Genomic DNA, 27,291 nt, shown 5'->3' with positions numbered 1-27,291 from the left:
CTTGACTGTTAGTAATAGGCAAGGAAAGATCTGTTGAAATATGATTAGATATTATGTTTAGTTCCTTGCGCAATTGCTCCGATGAAATAAGATGAAAATTAAATCGACCATGATAAATATCGGTAATGGTGTCGATCAGATACTCCTGCATATTCTTTAGATTAGCAAGTACGTTTGTTGCTGCGATGCTGTCAAGAGTAAACTGAGTAATACGCTCTAAATTATTGATTTCAGTAACTTGAGTATCAATTGCCTTCTTCACTTCGTTTGCGTGTCGATTTATTAATTTTCGTAGATTATAATTTTCTTCCTCTGACCGCTTCATGAGGTTGTATTCCGCTTCCAGAACAGACGTCTGATTTTTCCATAGATTCGCCAAATGCTGCTCATTCTCTTTAACTAAAGATATATCCTTTTGATATTGTTCAGCGAATGATTCATCCAATACTCCGAATAAGGAATGCGCTGCGTAACCTATACCGTTGATAAGGCCGCGCCGACGCCGCTTCGAGCGCGTGCCCGGGTGCTGTGTAAGCAACACCTGATCGTAGTATTTGAGTTCTGCGAAGCCGTGACGTAATTGGTTCATAGTAATTTCGCAATGTGTTTTTTCATTGAAGCCAGCACACATGCCATTTAACGTTTTATAGTATTGTTCGAATGCCTTTTCTCCTTCCCAATAGGGGTTCATGTCATAGTAAACAATGATTTTCCATTTCTCTTGAACTAATTGCATATTGCTTATCTTGTCTAAGTATACCCCCTTGTTATTATTAAATGTACTTATATTATAGTTTGCCGGATGCGTGGCCGATACGTATGTTAAAAAATATATGAATGAAAGCATTATTGTTAAAACGTTTCCGAGAACCTCTCGTCCGACGGGCCGTGGTTTTACGGATCTGTGTGGCTCCTTATTTTCGACTGCTGCCTTATTACTGTCCTGCACTGGCAAGGGACTTAATTTCACAATAGGACGTTTTATTATTCCGTTCTTTGTCTTCAGCGAAACTACTCTGACGATATTGTCAGTGCCTGGATGTAATTCTACAACTCTGCCCATAGCCCACTTTCCAGGAGGTAAATTTGGGTCGTGAATTGCAACTAAATCTTGTACCTTTAAGTTTTCTCGTGGCCTTTGCCATTTACTGCGGGATGTCAAAGTGGGTAAATATTCCGCTTGCCATCTCTTCCATATGTCTTGGAATGTTTTCTCCACCAAATACCATCTCGTTCGTAAATCACTCTCGGTGGGCAATAATGAAAGTGTGGGTCCTCCAGTTAAAAAATGAGCGGGTGTCAGAAAATTAATATCCTCAGGATCTTCTGAAATAGGACATAAAGGCCTAGTATTCAGGCAGGTTTCTAGCTGTGCTAAAAGTGTTGAGAGCTCTTCATATGTGAATCTTTGATCCCCGATTACTTTCCTTGTATGAGCCTTTAAGCTTTTAACCGCTGCCTCCCATAATCCGCCAGCGGAGGGCCATGCAGGCGCATTAAAATGCCAGTTTATCTCCATGTCCGTAATTGTGGTGGCGAATTGTTCGCTCGCGAATGCTCGTTTTAATTCGTCATACTCAGCGTCAAGTACACGATTTGCCCCAATAAAGTTCGTGCCATTATCACTGTAAATATGTTCTGGAGTCCCTCTTCGAGCCGCCATTCTCTTTAACGCTGCTAGAAACGCCGAAGTAGTTAAATCCGATACTACTTCTAAATGCACTGCCTTTGTAGCCATGCATATAAATACGGCAATGTAACCCTTTGTGCACTTCATCCCTCGTCCTTTGCTACTCTTAATCATAATAAATCCCGTAAAGTCAACTCCCGTATGCTTAAACGGCCGTACGGGGTTACACCGTGCTTCAGGCAAGTCACCCATTAATTGGTATTGCAGCCGAGGGTTATTCTTAACACATGTCACACATAACCTTAACTGCCTCTTTACTGCTCTATTATTACCCACAATCCAGTACTTCTGCCTGATAAGTGATAATGTTAGGCGAGGGCCGCCGTGAAACGTGAGCTTATGCGCTTGGTCTATTATTAAATTAGTTAGCCGGCCGGTATGTGAAATTAAAATGGGATGCTGCATGTCTTCACTAATGAAAGCGTTCCGCAACCTTCCCCCCACACGAACAAGACCATCTTTTCCAAGAAATGGATTCAGCGCAATTAATTTACTCTTGTGAATGCTTTCCTTCCTTTTCACTTTTTCTATCTCATAGGAAAATTCTTCTTCTTGTACGTGACTAATTATCTTCAATTTTGCTTCCTTAACTTCAGCTAATGTGAGGTGCCGTTCCCTTTTATCCTTATTTTTTGGTAAAAGCCGTAATATCCAGGCAACTATTCTGATTGCCCGTGAGAAACTGCTGCAATTTTCTATGATTTCTTTCACTATGCTATCCTTACTTTGTATTATATTAACTAAATATTGTTTTTTCTCTTCTTCCTTCGTAAAATATAACTGAGTTTCTTCGCTATGTTTATATGAAGGTAGCCATGATGGACCATTCCACCATAGAGAGTGTCCTTCAAGCCTTTTAATGGAAATACCACGACTGGCGCAGTCTGCCGGGTTTTCCTCTGATTTAACGTAGCGCCATATATTTGGCGGCATATCTTGAACAATCTGTTTAACTCTGTTGCTTACAAATGGCTTCCACTTCTCTGGCTGTCCCTGTATCCACCCCAACGTTACCATGGAGTCCGTCCAACCATAACACTTAATATTATTATTCCCTAAGCATGTTTTTACTTTACTAAATAACTTTGTTAATAAAACAGCTCCACATAATTCACCCCTCGGAATCGAGATTTTCCCTTTAACGGGTACCAATTTTGTTTTTGCTGCCACCAATGAAACCTTGTCGTTTATTCGACTGTAAATTACTGCGGCATATGCTTTATTTGATGCATCGCAAAATCCATGCAGCTCTACTGTGCTGTCCGGACTAATTTGTAACCACCTAGGGATCCTTATTTTAGAGATACTTAGCTCTAATTCTTCTTTAAATTGCTCCCATTTTCTTATAATAGAAGTAGGTATTTGATCGTCCCACTTAATGTTTTGCTTCCATACTTCTTGAAAAATTATTTTCATCGCCGTAATTGCAGGAGCTAACCAACCCAGTGGGTCAAATAACTTGGATATATCTGACAAAAACGCCCTTTTAGTCGTTTTGTTTGAGAAATCGAATGATGATTGAAACATAAAACAATCTTCTTTCGGGTTCCAATAAACCCCCAATGTTTTTGAAATAGGATCCCCTTTAAACGTAAATATTTGCTGATTTTGCTCTCGGTTCATCTTTTCCGAAAGCCTTTTCAATATGCTTGGTTCGTTGGAGGCCCATTTTCTTAATGTAAAGCCCCCTGCATGCAACAAATCCTGTAACTCCGTTACCATGCTGCATCCTTCTTCTATAGAATGAGCCCCATATATTAGGTCATCTGTATAAAATGCTTGCTCTGTGATTTCCGCTGCCCTAGGAAACCGAGACCTCTCATCCATAGCTAGCTGTTTTAACGTCATCATGGCTAAAAAGGGTGCCGCCTTTGTGCCATATGTTACCGTTGTCAGTTCGTATTCCTGTAACGGTTGAAGATGTGTGTCGCGCCAAATAATTTTTTGCATTTTTCGATCACACTCGAAAATGTCAATATTTCTAAACATTTTCTCCACATCTGCGGTGTATACATATCGAAATCTTCTCCACTTTAATATAAGGGATTGTAAGTCTTGCTGTAGGTTGGGACCCGTATACATTACATCGTTTAAACTAAGTCCCGTTGATGTCTTCGCTGACCCATTGAATACAACACGTAGTTTTGTAGTTTCCGAATGTTCCCGGGTTACGCAATGATGAGGTAAGTAGTACCCATGCTCCGAGCCCTTGTTTTCAACAAGAGACATGTGCCCTAAGTCCTTGTATTCATTTATAAAGTCCTTATATTGCCCTGCGGTTTTGGGTTGCTGCGCTAATTTCCGTTCCAGGCTGTGAAATTGTGCTACAGCCGTTGGTTTGGACAGCCCTAAACTTTGTTTAAAATTTTCTTTTAGTGGAAGTCGTACTTTATATCTTCCATTTGCTTGGCGCAGTGTGGTTTGCTTATACAACTCGAGACAGTATTGGTCTTCAGTGGACACGACGGATGGTGACTCTTCTATGTCTTCTATTTCCCAAAATTTCTGTAAATCTACAGTGCTATTTAGTATGACGTTGCATTGATATGACTTTAGGTTTCCACATAAAATCCATCCAAGTCTTGTCTGTTGCGCTATAGGTTGCGAAGCATTTTTTCCTCTTAATATTCCACCCATCATAATTTGAGAGTATACATCGGCCCCAAGTAATATATCTATTTGTCTGCTTCTGTTGAACTCCGGATCTGCCAATTCGATATTTTTAATATATGGCCATGACGGCATATTAAAGGAGTTATTCGGTAGTTTGTGCACTAAAGTATTCATAATAAAACCTTTTGTTTTTAATGTATAGTTAGTGTGAATAGAAGCACAGGTCAATGTAACCTGACCCTTGATCCGTTGTGTGTTTACTCCCACTCCCGAGATAACACCATGACAGCCTTCCCTCTTTAGTTTTAACAATTGTGCTGCCTTTTCGCTTATTATTGATATTTGAGATCCTTGGTCAATAAGTGCGCGCATGAGGTAATTCTTTCCATTAGCCCCTAATACTCTAATTTTTGCGGTAGCTAGGAGGACTTCTGAAAAATCCTTCGATGTCGTGTGCACCCTTTTCGACTGCTCCCGTGGATAGTAATAATTATTTTTATATTGTAAATTATTTGTAGATGGGCGATTAGGCGAATGCGAATTATATAACGCATTATGTAACTTTGTATTATGCTTCTGATAACAAATTTTGCATCTAATTGCTGACACACAATCCTTAACATCGTGGTTACATAAACAATTGGTACATATCTGCAATCCTAAGACTGTATCCAGCCTCTCCTTATAATTCATGGCTGTAAAGGATTTACAGTTAAACGTGACATGATTTGACGATCTGCATATTTTACAGTACGTGTTTTTGCCCATATTGTCATGACCTCGATTACACACTTGCGATGACACGAATTTATTGTTGATCGGCTTATTATTTAGCCGAGGTTGATGTTTTGTAATATGACTCTGCTGAGGTTGATTGCTTGTTGTTTCCAATGCGGTAAATGTTTTTTCCAGGAAGTCCATTAAATCCTTAAGCACCGGTAACTCTTTGGGATCCTTTAGTGATGCAACATATGCTTGATAGGTGCTATATTCCAGTTTTTGAGACAGAATATGAACTATAATGGTGTCCCAATGTTCTATGCAAATCCCCAGACTCTTGAGCCCATTCAAGCACTCCAAAGTAACATCGTGAAGTTTCTTAATTTGCCGCAGGTTGTCCTTTTCAATCCTTGGGAGCTGCATAAAGCTATTTAGATACGATGTTAGAATATGTTTTTTGTTGTCGTATCTATTAGTGATAATTTTCCAGCATGCGTCATAATTATCGTTGCCAGCTTGTAGTTGGTGTATGAGCCTCTCTGGCTCCTCTCTTAATTTTGATTTTAAATATTGCAGTTTTTCTGCGTTGGAAAGGCTTGAATTTTTGTGGATAGTTTGTTCAAACAAGTCCCGGAATGATACCCATTTTTCAAAACTTCCATTAAATATGGGTATTTCGATACGTGGGGTTAATTTTTCATGCGGGGTGATGTCACGCAATTTCAGGTTTATCTCCTTCCTTTGGCGCCTAAATATTTTTTCCTGCTCGTGATATTTATCTTGATATTCGGAGAAAGTTCCTGCGAGACCGACGTTTATGTCTATGTGATTTTGAAAAATCTCGTCCCAACGCGTTTTAGAATCAGCCAATTCGTCCATTAGTTCAAAATTTTCGGCGGAATCAATATTAAATTCAGCACAATGTTGATTGAATGAGCTGAACAATGCTATCTGCCTGCGAAGTAGTTCTTTAGTTTTTTCCGAACCCCCCTTGATTTCTATAGTATCGTTATCAAACCCCTGTTGCGGCTGAGCCGATTCTAGTGTCTCGAACTCGCTCGCACTTGTACTTGCCTTTGGCGTTTCGATTTGTATTATGTTTTGGTATTCCTGACTTAATGCTTCCTTTACTGAGTGGTATGAGGCTTTGGATCTATCATATTCCCATTCCTTGAAGTACTTATGATCCTTGCTAAGCTCTTTTAACATGTGCTCATGGTTGGATCGAAATTGGCTCCACAATTCTTCCAAATGCGACAGTCGACTTTTAAAATAGTCGGGATGTTTTTTTCTGTCTGCTCCGTCCTTCTTATAATTGTTCATCAATCTTTGAATATCCCCCCATACTTTAAGCTGATCTTGGTATAGTTTATCCATGATTATTTATTGTATGCCCCAAATAAGCAATAATTATTGTGTAACAAATTATTTTTTATATATACTGTTGATCCCTCTGGATCCTTATAAATGTTGGGAAAGGACTTATTTTCTATTGCCTCCCTTTAATAACGATTGACGTCCGTTACCTTCTTCTAGGTTCAAAAGGACGCCGATATACTGTTGACCACTCTGGATCCTTATAAATGTTGGGACAGGACTTATTTCACTTGCCTCCCTTTAATAACGATTGACGTCCGTTGCCTTCTTCTAGGTTCAAAAGGACGCCGATATACTGTTGACCACTCTGGGTCCTTATAAATGTTGGGACAGGACTTATTTCACTTGCCTCCCTTTAATAACGATTGACGTCCGTTGCCTTCTTCTAGGTTCAAAAGGACGCCGATATACTGTTGACCACTCTGGGTCCTTATAAATGTTGGGACAGGACTTATTTCACTTGCCTCCCTTTAATAACGATTGACGTCCGCTGCCTTCTTCTAGGTTCAAAAGGACGCCGATATACTGTTGACCACTCTGGGTCCTTATAAATGTTGGGACAGGACTTATTTCAATTGCCTCCCTTTATTAACGATTGACGTCCGTTACCTTCTTCTAGGTTAAAAAGGACGCCGATATACTGTTGACCACTCTGGGTCCTTATAAATGTTGGGACAGGACTTATTTCACTTGCCTCCCTTTAATAACGATTGACGTCCGCTGCCTTCTTCTAGGTTAAAAAGGACGCCGATATGCTGATGCTCCCTCTGGATACTTAACACGTTGCTCTCCTCTTTTCTATTGATGCGGATGATGGTGTTCTACTTGCTTGATGACTCCACAAACCAGCAGTGGGATGTTTTTCCACGGCGCCGATCTTCAGGAAAACGGAGAAAAACGCGAACGCGATCAACTGTACGCGAAAGACCCGCTATTCCCGGATAGCTCGAAGGACCAAAATGTACGGTTCCTGGGTCATCAGGTGGTAGAAATAATAGAAGATTTGTAGATTACCCTATATTCACCACTTCCGTATAACAATAGAATATGAGCGATATAATAGAATTATAATAAAATTATAATTAAACAATTGAAGAGAGTGCCGACGTCTGGCTATGCTCTCGGGGTGTAACTCCAACGATATAGAAAATCGTCATGCTTATAAAGTGATCCAAGTATACAACCAGGGCACGTACATACGTTAGAAATATTCACGTTTGTAGTTGAACATGATGTATGAACCTTGGCACGTACACAGGGAAACATCACGCTTACAAGACTAAGAAACCTAAATAAACAACATACAAAATGTACAGCCTGGGCTCGTACAATACATATAACAATGAATCGGAAGCATGCACGGGTTTTAGTACTTTCTTTAAGAGCGTATTTCAACTAGCAGCACCTTCATACCTGCATGCTTCATGCTGCCCTGATGCATCGCCTGAAAAGCAGCAAGCCTCCACGCGGCGTCATAAAAAGGATCTAGGACAAAGCGACAAGCACTTGTCAAGGGATGAGCTGCAGAAGGTAATTACAGAGGGAATAAACCAGGCAATCGACACTAAACTAGGTTATATACAGAATAAATTGATTGAAACTCTAAAAGCTTCTCTTATTATTTATTTATTAATCCTTTATTGCCTTATACAAAAACACACATAACAAAAAAATAAAAAATAAAAAAAACAGTAACAAAAGATATAAGGCAAAGGGCGGCCTTATCGCTTACAAGCGATTTCTTCCAGGCAACCCTAATGAGAAACACAACGTTAAAGAAAAACCATCAGAGGGTAGAGTACAAAAAAAATCAATTAACAAAAGCAACAAAAAAACAAAAAAACTAAAAACTTAAACTTAGAACATGCGTTACTATAACTAATTGAATATAATAAATCAAAATCAAAGAAAAAATAGCAATAATAATAAATAAAAATAATTATAGACAAAAATTTAAAAGCAAATAAAAAGGTTAACCTATAAAAATAAATATATATAAGCAGAACTAATTACGAGGTAGAAAGAAAATGATCAAAAAGAAGCTTTTTAAATACATTTAAAGATTGCGCTCGTCTAATATCGATTGGTAGGGAATTCCATAGCAGGATACTCTGCACAGTAAAGGAGGAGTGATAGAATTCAGTTTTATGCGTAGGAGTTTCAAGAATTAGGTTGTCTAAGGAACGTAAGTCAAAACTGCCGCCGGAGAGGAAAATAAAATTTTGCTTTAAGTAACTAGGGGTTTTGGGATTAAAAAGAATATAAAAGAGAAGTTGTAAAATGCGCATCCTACGCCGCAATCGAATGGGTAGCCAATTGAGCTTTCTTCGGAACTCCGAAATATGGTCAAATTTACGGAGTCCAAAAATGAATCTGATGCAAACATTTTGTAAGCGCTCTAACTTATCAAGCTGCAACTCAGTTAAATCAGGATAACATACATCAGCATAATCAAGAATAGAAAGTAAAAGAGAGTGAGCAAGAGAAATTTTAGTTGAGATAGGCAAAAAATTGCGTAACCTATTAAGTGCGTGGGAAGAAGAAAAAATCCTCCTGCTCAGTTCATTTATTTGGGGCTGCCAAGACAGGGTTTTATCCAAAGTAATGCCCAAATTCCTAACAGTGGAGCAAAACGGAACAACCGTACTATCTATAGTAATCTGGGGTAAAGTTGACCAATTTATTCTCATTATATACGATGCACTTCCGATGATAATAGACTGGCTCTTATAAGGGTTTATCTGAAGACCATACGATTTACTCCATTTCACAACTTTGTCTAAATCAAAGTTTGCCGTCAGAATAGCAGCCGGCAATTCATCAAAAGTAGACTGGTTGTAAATTTGAAGATCATCAGCATAAAGATGAGAGTTGGAAGAAAGTTGATTAGTAATAGAATTTATAAAGAGCGAAAAGAGAAGAGGAGAGAGGATACCACCCTGCGGTACGCCAGCAGAAACATGAGACCAAGAGGAAAAGCTTTCAGTTAATTTAATTCGTTGCTGACGTTCCGATAGATAGCTTTTAAACCAATTAATCACAGAAGGGGACATATTAATAGAACGCAGCAAAGCAAGAAGAACATCAATGTCTACCGAATTAAAGGCATTACTAAAGTCAAGCAAGGTAAGTATTGTGAGTTTTTTATTATCCATGCCACGTCTTATGTCATCTGTAATCTTAGTGAGAGCAGTAGCTGTACTGTGCCCAGGACGAAAACCGGATTGAACTGAATTAAGAAGGGAGTGTTCGTTGAGAAAGATAGCTAATTGCTGATGAAGAATACGTTCAAGAACCTTAGAAAGGAAAGGAAGGATGGAAATAGGTCGAAAATCAGAATAGGTAACTGGGTTAGCGATTTTAGGAATAGGAATAACATGGGCAAATTTCCAGATATTAGGAAAGACACCAGAGAAAACGGAAGTGTTGAAAATGTGAGCTAGAACCGGGGTTAAAATGTCAACAATAGGAAGGATCATATCCCGACCAATGCAATCATAACCAATGGCTTTCGACGAGACAGACTTAATGCTCCTCCCTACTACGTCATCAGCAATCGTCTGAAACGTAAAAGAGGGTATATTCCGAGTAGGACAAAAGTTAAGGGATGCAATGGTTTCAGATTTAATACTTTGATCAAAAGTGGGATGACAGGAGAAATGTTGATTAAGCAGTTCAAGATTCAAATCAGCAGAAAGTGGCAGTTGCTGTTGTTTCCCGATTCCAAGCGATTTAAGGAATTTCCATACTTTGGAAGGGTCGCCTCCTTCAACTGATTTGTGAATATGACGCCGCTGAGCATCACGGCACAGGGTATTGCATCGATTACGGACTTTTTTGTATTTCTCACGCGCCAAAGGAGAATCACACAATCAAAAAAAATCTTATTGTGGAGTTGCGAGAAGAAATCAAGTCTTTCATTATTCCATACGTCGAAGAGGCAAAATCTCTGAGGGAGGAATTGAGTCTACTTAAGAATGATCTTTTGAATTGCAATGCCATGGTAGGTGAACTAAAATCTCAAATCGGGAAGCAGCAACAGTGGAACCGGATGAATAATTTAGAGATTGTAGGTTTACCTCAAACTAGTAACGAGTCGACACGCTCACTAATACAAAAAATCGCAAAACATGCTGATGTGGATTTGCAACCGGGCGATATTGAATTCGCCAATCGTGTACAGCCGAAGCAATCTATGCCTGGCAAATCAAAAACAATCGTGGTGCGCTTGAAGACACGCGAAGTAAAAGACAAAATATTATCTGGCCTACGTAAAAAACGGGGAATCCATACATCTGATATAGGGATGTCAGGAGACTCGAAAAGATTCTACGTAAATGAGCATTTGACCCCAGATAATAAGCATCTTCTTAAGGAGGCGAAAGCGCTGGCAATCGATAAAGGTTTTAAATACGTATGGGTTCGTAACTGTGGAATTTTTTTACGCCGAAACGAAGAGTCCCCTGCTATAACCATAAATTGCGAACGGTATTTGGCAAAAATAGTTCGTTAAACCTACTACTATGTATTATTCGTATGTACCATTTGAGAGTTGTTATGTATTTCATGGTAGACTTAAACTACTTCCTTTGTTTTTGCTTCTTAAAATTACTAGACGAGATTTCCTGGTTCCATATGAACCAATATTTTGTTATGATATTAACGGTGTATAAATTCACTATTAGTTTTGTAGATTACTTAAATTATTCATTTCGACTTGGATTGAATTGGTCATTAGAATATAGTTTTAACAGCGTAATAACAAAGCCAAATAACAAATTTCTATTAAAAGTCTACATTAAAGTTAGTACAATCTCTATGTATTCCAATGTTTGACAAAAGTTTAACCTTTTTTTATCAAAACGTTCGTGGCTTGCGTACAAAAACAAATGAATTTTATCAAAATCTTCTTACTTGTACTTTTGATATTATTTTGATAACCGAGTCATGGCTTAATAGCAGTTTTTATGACAATGAACTGTGCAGTGATGAGTACCAGTTGTTTCGACGTGACAGAACGAAAGAAACTTCCGGTAAAAATATAGGGGGAGGGCTACTCATCTATGTATCTTGTCAATTGAAAGCATATGAAAGGCCTGAGTGGAACTGCAATAATGTTGAAACACTCTGGATAACTATACCCCATAATTCATTGGCAGTCAATAGCCGGCGCAATCTCCACATCGGCCTTGTCTACATACCTCCAGACTCTATGCAGGCTGAAAGACTTGAAACGTTTATTTCCTCGTATAGCCGCATAATAGACACAAATTTAAGCGATAACTTTATAATAGCCGGTGACTTTAACCTCTCAAATATTAATTGGACGCCTTTGGGGCCCATTCTATTAAAAAAAGGAACCTCTAAAATACAAAATATTTCCGAAATGTTTTTAAATGAAATTTATATTTCCGGCCTAAAACAACATAATTTGTCGCCTAATAGTAGTAATAATGTCTTAGATTTAATTTTAAGTAACGTTTCCATCGACTGTTCAAAAACTGATATGGCCCTAGTAAAATCTGACATATATCATCCTTGCTTAAAAATCGATGCTACCGACTTAGTTTTACGTGAAACCATCCCAAAAGCACGAATAAAATACAACTTTCGTCGCGCTAACTATGAGGATATTAATAAAGCGTTGTCGAATATTGATTGGGTAAATGTTTTAATTGGAGATACTATTGTTGAAGTGACAGATAATTTTTATGTAATTTTAAATAAAATAATTTCAAGTTCTGTTCCTAAGAGCCGGAATATTAGTAAAAGTAAATGTCCTATTTGGTACTCAAGGTCTTTGATTCATATAATAAAAGATAAATTAAAAGCTCACAAACGGTGGAAAACTTATAGGAATCCAAGAGACTACGATGAATTTTCGCTGTTACGCGCTAGGCAAAAACTTGTATCCAAAAAGTGCTTAGATATGTTACAAAGTATTTTAGAGTAGGAATTTAGTAAAGAGAAATAAATAAAACAGCTGAGTTAGACAATGGTGCAAACCGCTCAATATCTTGGAACAGACAGGGGCGATATATTTATTATAACAGACTACATTGACAGATACAGATTACATTGACTGATACAGACTACATAATATTAAGTGGATGCGTTCAGTTTAACATCCTCCCTTGAACGCAAACCCATAGCGATGAGGAAGTGCTGGTGTTTGGGCTTCGGTAGGGCTTTGGTGAGGCAGTCAGCAACCATCGAATCAGTGCCCACATATTCAATCTTGACATCACCACATTCAACTTTGTTCCTCAGATAGTGGTGACGAACATCAATGTGTTTACTCCTAGCATGATAACTGTAAGTACCTGTAAGTTTAATAGCACTTTGATTATCACAGTACAAAGTAATAGGTGTAACCTTTAAAGAAGGCCACAGTTCACAGTGCAACTGTCTCAGCCACATAGCTTCTTGAGTAGCAGCTGAGAGCGCCATATACTCTGCCTCAGTAGTAGACAAGGCAACAGTTTGCTGCCTTTTTGAATTCCAAGATATCGCTGCACCCTGGAAATTAAAAATGTATCCAGTACATGATTTTGTCTTCAGTACAGGAAGCCCAATCAGAGTCTGAGTATCCAGTGATTTCTTCATCAACATTACTTTTGTATACAAGCTGTAGATACTTTGTACCTTGTAAGTATCGAAATAACCTCTTAACAGCATTCCAATGCTCTTCTGTATGAGAACTATTATATCGACATAATGTATGCACTGCATAGCATATATCTGGCCTTGTTCCTTGTGAGATGTATAATAAGCAGCCAGTGGCTTCCTGGTAAGGTATACTTTCAAATTTTTCAGAACTTGAAAACTTTATATTCGGTTCCATTGGAGTTCCTACTGAGTTACATTGTTCCATACCAAAACGTCTTAATGTATTTTCTATGTACCTAGTTTGATCAATGGCTATTCCTTCTGAACTGTATGAAATACAAAGTCCAATATAACAATAAGCAATTCCAAGCTCATTCATTTTGAAATTATTCTTCATTTTTACTTTTATATTGTTTGCTGACTCCTGACAGTTGTGAAACAACAAAATGTCATCAACATATATAGTTATAAACATAACATGTTCATTTTCATATTTATAGTAGACACAAGGATCTACATTCGATTTTGAAAATCCAATACTACTCAAAAAATTATCAAGCTTTTTGTTCCAAGTTCTACTGGCTTGCTTCAAACCATATATTGATTTATTCAATTTGCAAACTTCTTTTGTCCCATTATCATATCTTAGTGTTTTAATTTTAGCATTTAATTGATTCTCTACTAGTAGCTTAAAATCTTTAAACTTTTCGAGTACTTGTGATTTAGAGCTGATAAAGTAAACAAATACCTTTCTAGACCAATCGTCGACAAAAGTGACATAATATCTGGCACCACCGAGAGACTTTTCCTCCATTGGCCCACATACATCTGAATGCACCAACTCCAGGAGGGCGGAAGCCCTTGTGCCAGCATGTTTGAATGGTTGCCTTGTTTGCTTACCTTTTAAGCAAGTATTACATACCACATGCTCCTCTCTACTTGATTCTATATCTGCTCCATCTGTAGACTCATTAAGTTTCTGAAGATCATTATAATTTAGATGACCCATCCTTTGATGCCATAGATGTACAGATGACATCAAAGCATAAGTTTCATTATGAACCACATATAAATTGTTCTTTATATATCCAGTGAGAATTAATTTAGACTCTTTATAAACATTACATGTATTCTTACTAAATTTTACTTGACAGTTATTCTGTGTCATTTGGCGGACTGACAGAAGATTAACAGCCAAATCTGGCACATATAAAACATTTTTTACTTGTATTGTACCAATTTTTAATTCACTTTCACCATCATATGTTTCTATATTTACTTTACCACAGCCTTTTACTGTTAATATTTTGTTGTCTGCAACTTTAATGTTTGTTACTAAAGCAGGTCCGTAGTCATAAAGCCAATCTCTCTTGTTTGTCATGTGCATTGCAGCTCCTGAATCAATGTACCAGCATCCACTCTCTAGGCCTGGTGAGGCTGGAAACGCTGCAACATAGCTAGAAGAAGTATTAATAGTTTCAGACTTATTCTTTTGATTTGAGCTGTTTGAGGCACAAAATTTGGCTAAATGACCATGCCTATTGCACCTAAAGCACCTGGGACCTTTACTATTTGCTTTAGAACCTGAACATTTACTATTCTTTGCCTTGCCTTTGTAGAAATTTGAAAAAAAAACAGATGAGTTGTCCGGAGACTTTACATCCTGTAAAATCTTTGTTTTAACTAAATCAGCAGTGATGGACACACCTGAGCTTTCCATAGCCATAATCATAGGACTATATGACTCTGGTAACCCGGCTAATAATAATGTGCCGAGCCACTCATCATCTACAATGAATTTTATATTACGAAGCTTGTGTGCACATGTGATGATTTTGTTGACATAGTTCTCAACACTACCACAACTTTCCAGATCTGTTGTAATTAGTTCTCGCAGAAGACCTACCTTCCTCAACAAGCCGGAGTCATCAAAAGCCTTTCTCAGGTTATCCCATACCTCCTTAGCCGTGGTGGCATCCTGGATATGAACATAGTTCATAGGGTCAACTAGAAGGACTATTTTTGACCTTGCCTTCGTATCTTCGGTCTTCGTAAAAGCCATGCCCGATGTCTCGACACATTTCCACAAATCTTCATGCTCTAAAAAGGTTTTCACCGCGAAACTCCATGTAGGATAATTATCACGGCCCGCCAAACGATCAATTTGAGCAAAACGGGGGTCCGCCATTGTAAGCTGAAAAGTTAATGACGTCGCGACGTATCACGAAATCAATTTGCATCAACGTGATGCCTATCACTTTATAAATCCTACTTCCCTATTTCTATCCGGGCGTCTGGGCCCATAACCTGTTACAAACTATTTTAGAGTAGGAATTTAGTAAAGAGAAATAAATAAAACAGCTGAGTTAGACAATGGTGCGAACCGCTCAATATCTTGGAACAGACAGGGGCGATATATTTATTATAACAGACTACATTGACAGATACAGATTACATTGACTGATACAGACTACATAATATTAAGTGGATGCGTTCAGTTTAACAAGATATGTTTGAGAAGAGTATCCAAAATAATTTGAGTAAGGATCCCAAAGCTTTGTGGTCATATCTGAGAAATAAACGCAAATGCAGCCCAGGCTACCCCAGCACAATGATTCTCGGAGATGAAGTGTACTACACTGAAGCAGAAGCTTGCGAAGGGTTCAACAAGTTTTTTAGAAGCGTTTTCCAAGCCCCAGATGTTAATTACAATCTTCAACACCTTCCTGAATCTGACGACATATGCAACAAAGTAGTACTAACTGAGGATGAAGTCTGTAGAGAGTTTAAATCTTTAAATATTAATAGAGGTTCAGGCAGCGATGGAATACCTTCAATTTTTGTACAAAAATGCTATAGACAACTCTCAAAACCTTTGACAAATATATTTAATCAGTCGCTTAATATTTTTTGTAGTTTCCCATCCAAATGGAAAGAAGCCCACATTGTTCCAATCCACAAAAAAGGATCTAGAAATAAAATAGAACATTATCGACCAATTTCGATTCTAAATTCATTTGGCAAATTATTTGAAAAATTAGTTAGTAAAACGTTAAGTCCCCTTATCCTAAGACAACTACCACAACAGCAGCATGGTTTTACGAAAAATCGGTCAACTGTCAGCAACCTGACTGTTTTTACCGAGTATATATTAAAGGGAATGGACGAAGGAGAACAAGTAGATGCTATTTATACGGACTTCGAAAAAGCTTTCGATCGGGTCGATCATGTCATTCTCCTCCATAAGTTATTAGCGCTAGGAATTCGTGGAGATCTATACAGGTGGATCAAATCATATGTAACCAATAGAAGGCAGGCGGTAGTTACGGGGGGGCATAAGAGCACATTTATAAATGTGACATCTGGTGTACCTCAAGGGTCCATACTGGGTCCGTTGTTATTCAACGCTTATCTATATGATATAAAAAGTTGTTTCAAGTATTCACAATTTCTCATGTTTGCAGACGACAAAAAAATATTTCTAAAAATTAAATCTATGGATAACTGTGTTCAGCTTCAACAGGATCTTAGTAGATTGGAAAACTATTACAGAAAAAAATAACTTTCTTTGAATATTGGAAAATGTAGTAAAATTACTTTTACTCGCAAACATAAGAAAATACAATTTTGTTATAAATTAAGAGATACAACAATTAAAGAAGTGAATTTAGTTAGAGACTTGGGGATACTAATAGATGATAAAATGTGTTTCTCTAATCATGTAGATAATATAACAGAAAAAGCATATAAACAACTTGGCTTCGTCAAACGTGTATGCAAATCTTTCAATAACATAAATTGTATAAAATGTTACTATACTTTGCTTTTGTTAGGAGTACACTAGAATATGCAAGCACTGTTTGGTCCCCCAGTTACAAGAAATACATACAGACTTAGATCAGCACTTAACGTGGTATGTACATCTTGAGGCAATAGGTAATAGAGTAAGGAAACTTATCTGGATCTTTAAAAACCTACGGCACGTGGCATCCAAGCTTCTGCTAAATTCAATTTACTTGGCTCTTGCGCAATCAATCATAATTTATTGTATTACGGTATGGGGCAGTGCCGCAAGAACCAAGTTTTTGGATGTAGAAAGATCACAGAGGGCTCTTCTAAAAGTTGCCTACTTTAAACCTAGACTGTACTCCACTGAGAAATTGTATAAAGATTGTGACCTGTTGTCGATTAGAAAACTATATGTTCTTCATGCAACACTCAGAAAACATAGTTCCATTATTCCTGATCCCGCCCATCTTTTGAAAAGAAGAAAAGATGCAGTTGTCATGTTGACCAGTTTTTCGAGCAGTTTTGCTGGGCGTCAATATAAAATACAAGCAGAGCATCTATATAAAGTGGTAAATGGAAGGCTTAGTATCTACATGCTAAATAAACATGATGTTAAACATAGGGTGACTGAATGGTTAAAGTCATTAGATTATGCTGAAATTTTTTTTTTTTTTTTTTTTATAGAACAGGGGGTAAACGGGCAGGAGGCTCACCTGATGTTAAATGATACCGCCGCCCATGGACACCCTCAATGCCAGAGGGCTCGCGAGTGCGTTGCCGGCCTTTTAAGAATTGGTACGCTCTTTTCTTGAAGGACCCTAAGTCGAATTGGTTCGGAAATACTTCAGTTGGCAGCTGGTTCCACAGAGTGGTGGTGCGCGGCAAAAACTGCCTGGAAAAACGCGCAGTTGTGGAACGGCGGATGTCGAGGTGATACGGGTGGAATTTCGTATTCTGCCTCGACGTCCGATGATGAAACTCAGCTGCAGGTATTAATCCGAACAACTCCTCTGAACACTCTCCATGGTAAATGCGGTAGAAGATGCAGAGAGACCCCCCATCTCTACGCAACGCCAAAGGATCAAGCCGCTTGGAGAGATTTTGGTCGTCAACGATTCGAACCGCTCTTCGTTGAATACGGTCAAGTGGAAGAAGCTGGTACTGGGGAGCACCCGCCCAAAGGTGGGAACAGTACTCCATGTGGGGCCGAATTTGCGCTTTATATAGTTGCAAGCGGTGGCCCGGAGTGAAGTACCGTCTCGCCCTGCTGAGCACACCGAGCTTTTTGGAGGCTAATTTTGCCTTTCCCTCCAAGTGACCGCGAAACTGAACGTCGTTCGATATGTCAACGCCAAGTATTCCGATGCTGGCTGTGGCTTTAAGGAGAGTGTTTTCGAAAAGAGGAGTAGCGACAAAGGGTGTTTTTTTAGCGGAAAACGCGCAAACTTGTGTCTTTTTGGGGTTAAATTGGACTAGGTTTAGTCTGCCCCAGTCAGAGACTCCACGTAGTAGGGTTTCTACTTCAGACACAAGTTTGTTCCGGTACTCATCGACATCTGCCCGAGAAATACTTGCCCGGCCAGTGTAAAGAGTGTCCCCAGTGCTGTCATCCGCATAGCAGTGAATGTTGCTAAGTTGCAACATATCATTGATATGCAGAAGAAACAGGGTCGGGGATAAAACACAGCCTTGTGGGACCCCAGCGTTCACGGGTTTAAGGTCGGAACATGCTCCGTCGATGACGACCTTGATGCTCCGATCGGCCAGAAAGCTGGAGATCCAATCGCATAATTTCTCGGGAAGCCCATAGGCTGGAAGCTTCGAGAGCAGTGCTCTGTGCCACACCCGATCGAAGGCTTTCGCTATGTCCAAACTAACCGCTAGAGCCTCCCCCTTGGACTCAATTGCCTCCGCCCATCTATGCGTAAGGTATACAAGAAGGTCACCAGCCGAACGACCTCGACGAAAGCCGTACTGAGAGTCACTTATCAGCTGGTGGCCCTCCAGATACTCCAGGAGCTGGCAATTAATAATGGATTCCATTATTTTGGAGAACAAGGAGGTTATCGCTATTGGGCGATAGTTGGACGGATCGGAGCGATCGCCTTTTTTAGGGATCGGATGTATCGATGCGATCTTCCAGCACTCCGGGACAGTGCCAAGCGAGTACAGGTACCGGAAAAGGCGCGTTAAGACCGGAGCCAACTCAGGAGCACAAGTACGCAGCACAATTGGAGGAATACCATCCGGCCCGCTCGACTTATGTATGTCCAAGGAAGATAATGCTTTACGGACAGCACGTTGCCGGAATGTAACTTCCGGCATCGAAGAATCACACCGTGAAATGCTCGGTGGTGATCTCCCTCGGTCATCCAAAGTCGAGTTGGACGCGAAGAGACAGCCTAAAAGGTCGGCCTTCTCCTTCGCAGTGTGGGCCAGCGAGTCATCCTCCCTGTGCAATGGTGGAATGGAGGGCTGACAAAAATTCCCTTGGACAGCTTTGGCTAGAGACCAGAAGGCTCGAGTCCCCGAAGGGAGTTGGGCCAATCTCTCGCCAAATCTGGCAATGTGCTCTGACTTTGCTTTAGTGATTTCCCGTTTGAAGGACCTGGAGGCTGAGTTATATGCTTTTTTGAGTTCGCTGGTATTAGCATCACGAGATTTCGCCGCTTCTGCCCATGCCTTAAAGCATTCTCGCTTTCGACGCGAGGCTGTCTTGCAAGAACGCTTAAACCAGGGCTGAGACTTGCCACCGATCGGCACCGCAGAAAAAGGAATAAAGAGTTCCATTCCCTGCAGAACCACTTCGGCGACAGAGGCAGCGACGGAATCTGGAGCTTCAGACGAAAAGCAAATAGGCCCCCAAGGGTAGGACGCAAAGAAAGACCGCATCCCGTCCCAATCTGCTGACTTGTAGTGCCAAATACGGCGAAAACCCAAAAAGCGCGACCGCGAAGGGCGCGTAGATGGCACAGTACTCCGGACCACACAATGATCCGATGAACCCAATGGCGGGTCAACGGAGACCTGATAGTTCTCCGGATGCGAAGTCAGCAGAAGGTCCAACAAAGAGGGTTTATGACCGTCCACATCTGGTATTCGCGTAATCGCAGGGACCATTTGTGTCAGGTCGTAGGCTAAAGCAAAGTCGTGAAAGGATCTTCCCGCGTGATCGGTGGTTTCAGAGCCGAGCCAATCGGCATGGTGGGCGTTAAAATCGCCAAGTATCACGATTTCGGCGGTAGGAACCCTTTCAAGCAGGGAATCTGTAGCCATTTGGATGTGCTCGATGAGTCGGTCAGTTTCGTCATTTCCGCTATGGGACCTATACAGGCACGCATAGAATCGCGGATGGTCATCGCAGTCTATGCGGAGCCAGAGGTTAGATAGGTCCCTTCCTTCAAGCGTCCCAAGGCGACGAGAACAGATATCCTCTCTGACGTACACGCAAACTCCCGCCCGCGGCACAAATGAATGTTCCAATTTGTACCCCGGGTAGGAGAGGTAAGAAGTATCAGCCGGGGAGGATATCTGAGTCTCAGTGAGGAAGAATAAGGCCGGCTTCGCAGATTCAAGGTGAAAGTGAACCGCGTTTAGGTTTGAGTTGAGCCCCCTAACATTGGTGAAGTCCACTGTGAGCGTGGAAGGGGTTGCCTTCGGCGAATTCTTCCGTTTGCCCCGAGATCGAAACCTAAAACTAGAACTGGATGTTTTGTTTAGAGCGCAGTTTTTGCCCACCCCAGAATACGAAGGGCAGCCTGTGCATCCACCACCGGATACTGATTGTTCCGATGATGGACGCCCAGAGGGGGATTCTCCACGTGTGGTACCCCCCTGGGGTAATCTTTCTTTAAACTGCACCGTCATACTCTGGGGAAGGGGGGGGGGATGGGCTACGGGAGTCTCACTCACCGAACGAAACGCGAGTACAATAGGATAAACCTATTGCATCACTTCACGCCTAAAAAATTTCAAATTAATTCAAATTGAGGATCTTTTGATGTACCCTAGATAAAGCTGCACGCACCGCACTGTTACCCACACACACACACACACACACACACACACACACACACACACACAAATACACACACACACACACACTCACCACACATTTCTTTCATTTCATGAATCACAGAAATCACAACTACATTCTTGTTTACAAGTTTGCTTATAAATATACCTATGGTACGAAAATCTTTTTGCTATGGAAGAGCGTGGCCTTCTAACACAGGTGTTTTTACACTTAATTGAGGGTCGCAACCATGGAATGTTTTTTTGTACCGTTTTTGAAGAAATAAAATATTTTTCATTTTTAAAAAAAATAGAAAACATTGAAAAAAAGTTCCTTAAGTTTTTAAGTTTTAAGGATTTCCAAAAGTTTAAGCTACTTGGATTCCTGCAAGTACTTTGGTATTGAATCCCTTGAATGTAGACGTAAACAATGCGACCTTATATTTTTACATGCTATTTGCAATGGTTTTATTGACTGCCCTGACTTGTTATCGCTTTTACTATTTAAGACCCCTTCATCACTCAATACAAGGCAAATCCAATTATTCGAGATTCCTCGTTCTAAGACCAACTATTTACGAAACTCGGTTATGTATCGCATACCTACAGATTACAACATAAATTACCAGCAAATCGATATATTTAATGTGACTAAAAAATTCTTAAAAAAATATTTTTAAAAATTCAGGTAACTTTTACCAATAATGGCTTTGTTTGTTGTTTCATGTTGAATATATGTTTTGATTTACCGATCTCGATTCTGTGCTTTGTAAAACTGTTATGTTCCTGTTTATATGTGTATTCCGTTTTGGCTTTTGTGTGTAATGTAATTGTTTGGTTATTGTTTAATGTATTAGCTGTAGGAATACTTAAATAAATAAAATAAAATAAAATAAAAATAAACAAAGAAGAAGACTGTCACAAAATCCAGGCTGACTTGAACAACCTTTGTAACTATTATAGACAAAATCGAATATCGGTTAATACTTCAAAATGTGTGAAGATAACGTTCACCAGAAAAAAAAACAAAATTAACTTTTTTTATAATATCAATAACAAACCCGTTAAAGAAGTAGATTCTGTTCGTGATTTAGGTATAAGGCTGGACTATAAAATGACGTACAATAACCATATTGACACAATTGTTGACAAAGCCTATAAGCAGCTTGGCTTTGTAAGACGTGTCAGTGAACATTTTCATGATCTTGAATGTATGAAAGTGCTATACTATACATACGTAAGAAGTATCCTCGAATATGGCTGCTCGGTTTGGTCACCTAGTTACTCTGCACACATTGACAAAATCGAAAAAATCCAAAAAAACTTTATTAAATTTATTTCCTATAAGACTTTTAATAAATTTAATACGTATAGAGACGCGTGTGATTATTTTAATATTAATACCCTGGAATTTAGACGAAAACAATATGATATAATACTACCATATATATGATATATTATGTAATATATTGTTACGAAGACGGGTCAACTGCAATGTTTTTAGATTTTACCACTACTTAGAGAACTTTTCAGCAGGCTGAAATATGATTTATAACCGTTTCAGGAGAGGGTCAATCACATATTAGAAAATCGAAATTTACATAATGTTGCCGTAGTTTTCAGGAGGCTGAAACATTTTTTCAGTCGGTTTCAGAACACGTATAGACGAATGGTACACTTTCAGCAGACCCGTTTTCAGGCGTTTTCAGGCCTGGTTATACCCCTTTGATGAAGGAATATTCTAGAACGAATTTTCTAGGTGTGGGACAAGCATTTTTTGATACACGAAAGAGAGAAAAGATAAGAACCTTCTCGAAGCTAGACCGAGAACTCTAGAACGTCGTACACGTAGCAGTGTGCGAAAGAGATAGCAAGTACGCGCGTTCTAGAATTAGGCGATCGCTACTCAATAGCGCTCCCGCCTAGAAAGTTCTCGTAAACATCGGAAACATCGTTCGAGATTCTTCCCAGGGATATATAAGCGAGCCAAAACGCGACCACTCAGTTCAGTTTTGAATGCGATTCCAAGCGATAAACAGCGAAGAGAAAAAGTGCGAACAAGTGCGATACCAGTGATAAAGTACTGAGTGATTTAAGTGATTAGTGACAGTGTTTTCTTGTGTGTGTTATTAGTGCTTTTCTGTGCGTAATTTCCAGATATTAGTGTACACGAATTCCTCATAGATTTTATTGAAATAAACCCTTGAATAATTCGACGGCGTTTTCTATCCGATCCCCTAGCTCGTAACATTTTGGTGTCAGAATTGGGGATAGAAAAATGCCAATTACTCCAAGGGAGAATCAAGAGAAGTTCGTGACAGTGTCTGCAGCAGATGCGGAGATGCAGACAAAGAAAACGGAGACTCTAATATCAAAGTTTGAAAACCTGGACAGTAGGTGTTCCGAACAGGAGAAACGCTTAATTGATTTAGAAAGGGAGGTTCAGTGCCTTAAGATGTCTGGATTTGTGGAATCATCTGGAACGCTGGAAGCACCTACTTTTAATGGTTCTTCTTCTTGGGACGCCTACAAGGTACAGTTTGAGGCTTTATGCAAGATAAACGGTTGGAAAGATAATCAGGCTGTGGCTGCCCTTATGTTGGGGTTGCGAGGTGAAGCCCTGGACGTGTTGGAAGTTATGACAGGAGATGTGACGCTAACGCGACTGCTGGATGCGCTGGAGGCACGTTATGGAGACTCACATTTAGAGCCAGTCTACAGGGCTCAATTACGGGAGAGAATGCAGCGACCAAGTGAGAGCTTGCAAGAATGGGGTCTGGAAATTGAGAAGCTGGTAAGGAAAGCTTACGCATCCTTACCAGATGTAGCAGACAAGATATTAGTGCAAACCTTCATGGATGGAATAAGAGATCGTGAAGTCAGGCTGAGAGTGAACCTTGGTCACCACAAGAACCTGAAGGACGCTCTAGCCCATGCGTTGGAGGTAGAGGCGATTCAGAAAGATCCTCAACCTTACCGCATTAGAGCTGTTACGGAAAGAGCTACTGGTCAACGTGGGCCAACCTGTTACATCTGTGGGGAAGTAGGGCACATGAGGTTTTCGTGCCCTAAGAAAGACTTCCGAGGGGATGTAAAGGCTAGACGTGGAAATACCTTAGTCATCGACGGAGAAGTCAATGGAACTAAGTGTGATGTGACACTTGATACTGGAGCTTCACGAACAGTAATCAGACACCAACTTCTGAAGACATTTTCTAGAAGCCCTTCTAGAGGAATTGCACATCTTGTTACAGCTACGGGTCAACGCATAGCCGATCGGGGAGAAGGTATCGCGACCTTCAAGATTGGTGAACGTTTTTACAGACACAAGGTTGTTCTTGCCGACATAGTGGATGACTGTATAATCGGATTAGACTTTATGAAGTTTTACAAATGTAAGATAGATTTGGAAAAAGGGATATTCAAGTGTGGAGAACAGGAAGTCTCCTTTAAAGGCAACTCTTCAAATTGTGGTTATGACATGTGTAGAGTAATCGATGTGAACGGACAGGCTAGTAAACAACAAGAGTTGAACGCAGTTCGAACAGTTCCGGATAACTATGAGGAAGCCTTGTCAATACATCTAGCAAAGGCAGAGGAACAATTAAAGAAATTTTCTGATTTGTTATCGACCCATGATAGAGAGCTAAGAAGGTGTTCAGATGATGCGTCTCAAAGGCCAAGTGAAAAAGTCACCAAACAGGACGGAAGGGATGGTCATGTGAGGATGCTTAGAACAGATACCATTCGTTCAGATTTCGGTGGTAGATTGATGCAGATAGCACAGCAAGAGGATTGTGACATTAAAACAATTCTGGATTGGATGAAATCTTCAGCTGTCAAGCCACAATGGAGTAAAGTTGCATCTACAAGTAACACTACTAAGAGTTACTGGGCTGAATGGGACAGTTTAGTTCTACATAATGGAGTGTTATGTCGCAAATTGAAAAATGCTCAAGGCGATCATTTGCAGTTAGTGGTGCCAAGATCCAAGGTTCGCGACATACTAGAAATGTGTCATATTGAATTGTCTAGTGGACATTTAGGAGTAAAAGAAACTCTTAGGAAGATTAAAGAAATATTTTACTGGATTAATTATCGTGAAGATGTAGAAGACTGGATCAAGAAATGTAAAGCTTGTGCAGGCGATAAGGATTCGCAGATTCGGTCGCGATGGAAAAGGATAATGATGAAAGGAAGTGATGATGCTCGGGACGAGCATGTCTAAGGAGAGGGTAGTGTTACGAAGACGGGTCAACTGCAATGTTTTTAGATTTTACCACTACTTAGAGAACTTTTCAGCAGGCTGAAATATGATTTATAACCGTTTCAGGAGAGGGTCAATCACATATTAGAAAATCGAAATTTACATAATGTTGCCGTAGTTTTCAGGAGGCTGAAACATTTTTTCAGTCGGTTTCAGAACACGTATAGACGAATGGTACACTTTTCAGCAGACCCGTTTTCAGGCGTTTTCAGGCCTGGTTATACCCCTTTGATGAAGGAATATTCTAGAACGAATTTTCTAGGTGTGGGACAAGCATTTTTTGATACACGAAAGAGAGAAAAGATAAGAACCTTCTCGAAGCTAGACCGAGAACTCTAGAACGTCGTACACGTAGCAGTGTGCGAAAGAGATAGCAAGTACGCGCGTTCTAGAATTAGGCGATCGCTACTCAATAGCGCTCCCGCCTAGAAAGTTCTCGTAAACATCGGAAACATCGTTCGAGATTCTTCCCAGGGATATATAAGCGAGCCAAAACGCGACCACTCAGTTCAGTTTTGAATGCGATTCCAAGCGATAAACAGCGAAGAGAAAAAGTGCGAACAAGTGCGATACCAGTGATAAAGTACTGAGTGATTTAAGTGATTAGTGACAGTGTTTTCTTGTGTGTGTTATTAGTGCTTTTCTGTGCGTAATTTCCAGATATTAGTGTACACGAATTCCTCATAGATTTTATTGAAATAAACCCTTGAATAATTCGACGGCGTTTTCTATCCGATCCCCTAGCTCGTAACAATATATATATACATGACATTATCTCAAATAAAATTGACTGCAGCTCACTTCTGGATAAATTGCCTTTCCTAGTTCCTGTTTATAAAACTCGAACTCGTACATTGTTTCATGTTCCTCACATGAATACAAATTACGCTAAAAACTCAGTTTTATATCGCGCTGCTCGGACATACAATGACCACTATTTAGACATTGATTTGTTTAGGTTATCGCGGAATGTGGTTAAAACATGTATTAAGATGCATAGCGCAAAATCATATACATCATAAGCACGACCCACATACACACCATTACGTACACACACACACACCATTACACAACACAATCAATTTAGGTTTAATTAATTAAATTTAATCAGTTAATTGTATTAAATACCTTGTTTATTTGTTCCCTTTTTTAAATCTTTTTATTATAATGTATCATGTATTCCGTTTGTGGCTATGTTCTTGGTGTATTTGTTTGTTATTATATGTATTTTGTGTTAGCTGTTGGAGTACTATATAAATAAATAAATAAATATTAAGGTCATTTGTTTTAGTCACCGAAGCGAGAATGCGGTTTCCGCAATTTCTTTATGCTGACGTGGCGAATACGAGCCTTTAATACCTCAGTAAGCCTTATCAAGCTTTTTACTCGACGTAATAGTATATCTCTATTTTATTTCACTTAAAATTCTATTAGTAACTACACATTTTCACTGCAAACTGGAATTCGATTGGAATAATTCAGGGCCATTTGACCATTTCATCAATTCATTTGTATCTTATGTAGCATTGAACTACAAAACTCTACTGATTTTAATAAACAGTTCATTTTATCAAAGATATTGTAGTGTCTTGAAAATTACAAGTGCTTCTCAGTCAGTCAGTTAAACTACTCGACTAAGTAAACCAACTTGAAAAACACTGGCCGGTAACCTTTCCTTTATTGACAATTAATGACATATTATCATTTTATATAAAACAATGGACTTTGTGTCATTTTTTTATTATTACAATTTTAGGGATAACCATCCTATTCTACTGTCTCCGTCGCAAAGGTGGCAGGGGGGAGGGGCCATACTAAGTAATGACATAACAGATTAGATTTTTATTAATCTACTAAGTGTTTTTATCCGAAAATTATGTAATGTGTGTTTCTCCTAATTATTTAATAAAAACCGCATGAATCCTATAAGCCTTTTTTTGTATAGCTGTCCTAATCCCCATAATTAATGACGAAGTAACATTTCCGGACTAGGTTTAATTATTCAATTTCCGTTGACTATCCAACAATATTACATTGATATTGTAATAAACCGTCACACAAATTCTTTAAAGTATATGAATTTCTGAATGTATATTTTGATGTTACATTTCTCGTCTATGCTCGTCTCTTGCTGTACATTGAATACTAAAATAGTTCCAATTCCATTTATTTTATGTCAATACATTCTAGATAAAGCTACACAATGGCCTCG

General features: G+C 39.4%; 1 protein-coding gene across 1 annotated transcript; it reads right to left on the bottom strand.

Annotated features, from left to right (window-relative positions):
* Positions 1 to 161: 161 nt before the first annotated feature.
* On the bottom strand, positions 162 to 12,850 carry LOC123690444. The gene is made up of 5 exons (XM_045633872.1): positions 12,724 to 12,850; positions 3,410 to 4,179; positions 1,932 to 2,773; positions 971 to 1,148; positions 162 to 188 (listed from the first exon to the last, which is right to left on the bottom strand). Exons 1-5 carry the CDS (start codon positions 12,848 to 12,850, stop codon positions 162 to 164), a joined length of 1,944 nt encoding a protein of 647 aa, XP_045489828.1.
* Positions 12,851 to 27,291: the final 14,441 nt, after the last annotated feature.

Source organism: Pieris rapae, chromosome W, assembly GCF_905147795.1.
Source record: "Pieris rapae chromosome W, ilPieRapa1.1, whole genome shotgun sequence".
NCBI lineage: Eukaryota > Metazoa > Arthropoda > Insecta > Lepidoptera > Pieridae > Pieris > Pieris rapae.
This window is presented reverse-complemented; position numbering and strand designations above follow the sequence as displayed.

Coding starts and splice junctions, on each gene's coding strand:
- LOC123690444 (XM_045633872.1), bottom strand. CDS start 12,850: ATGGCGCTCTCAGCTGCTACTCAAGAAGCTATGTGGCTGAGACAGTTG. Junction 1,149..1,931: donor GCAGTAAAGAGGCAGTTAAG/GTTATGTGTGAC, acceptor GACATCCCGCAG/TAAATGGCAAAGGCCACGAG. Junction 189..970: donor GAATAATAAAACGTCCTATT/GTGAAATTAAGT, acceptor TACTCTTGACAG/CATCGCAGCAACAAACGTAC.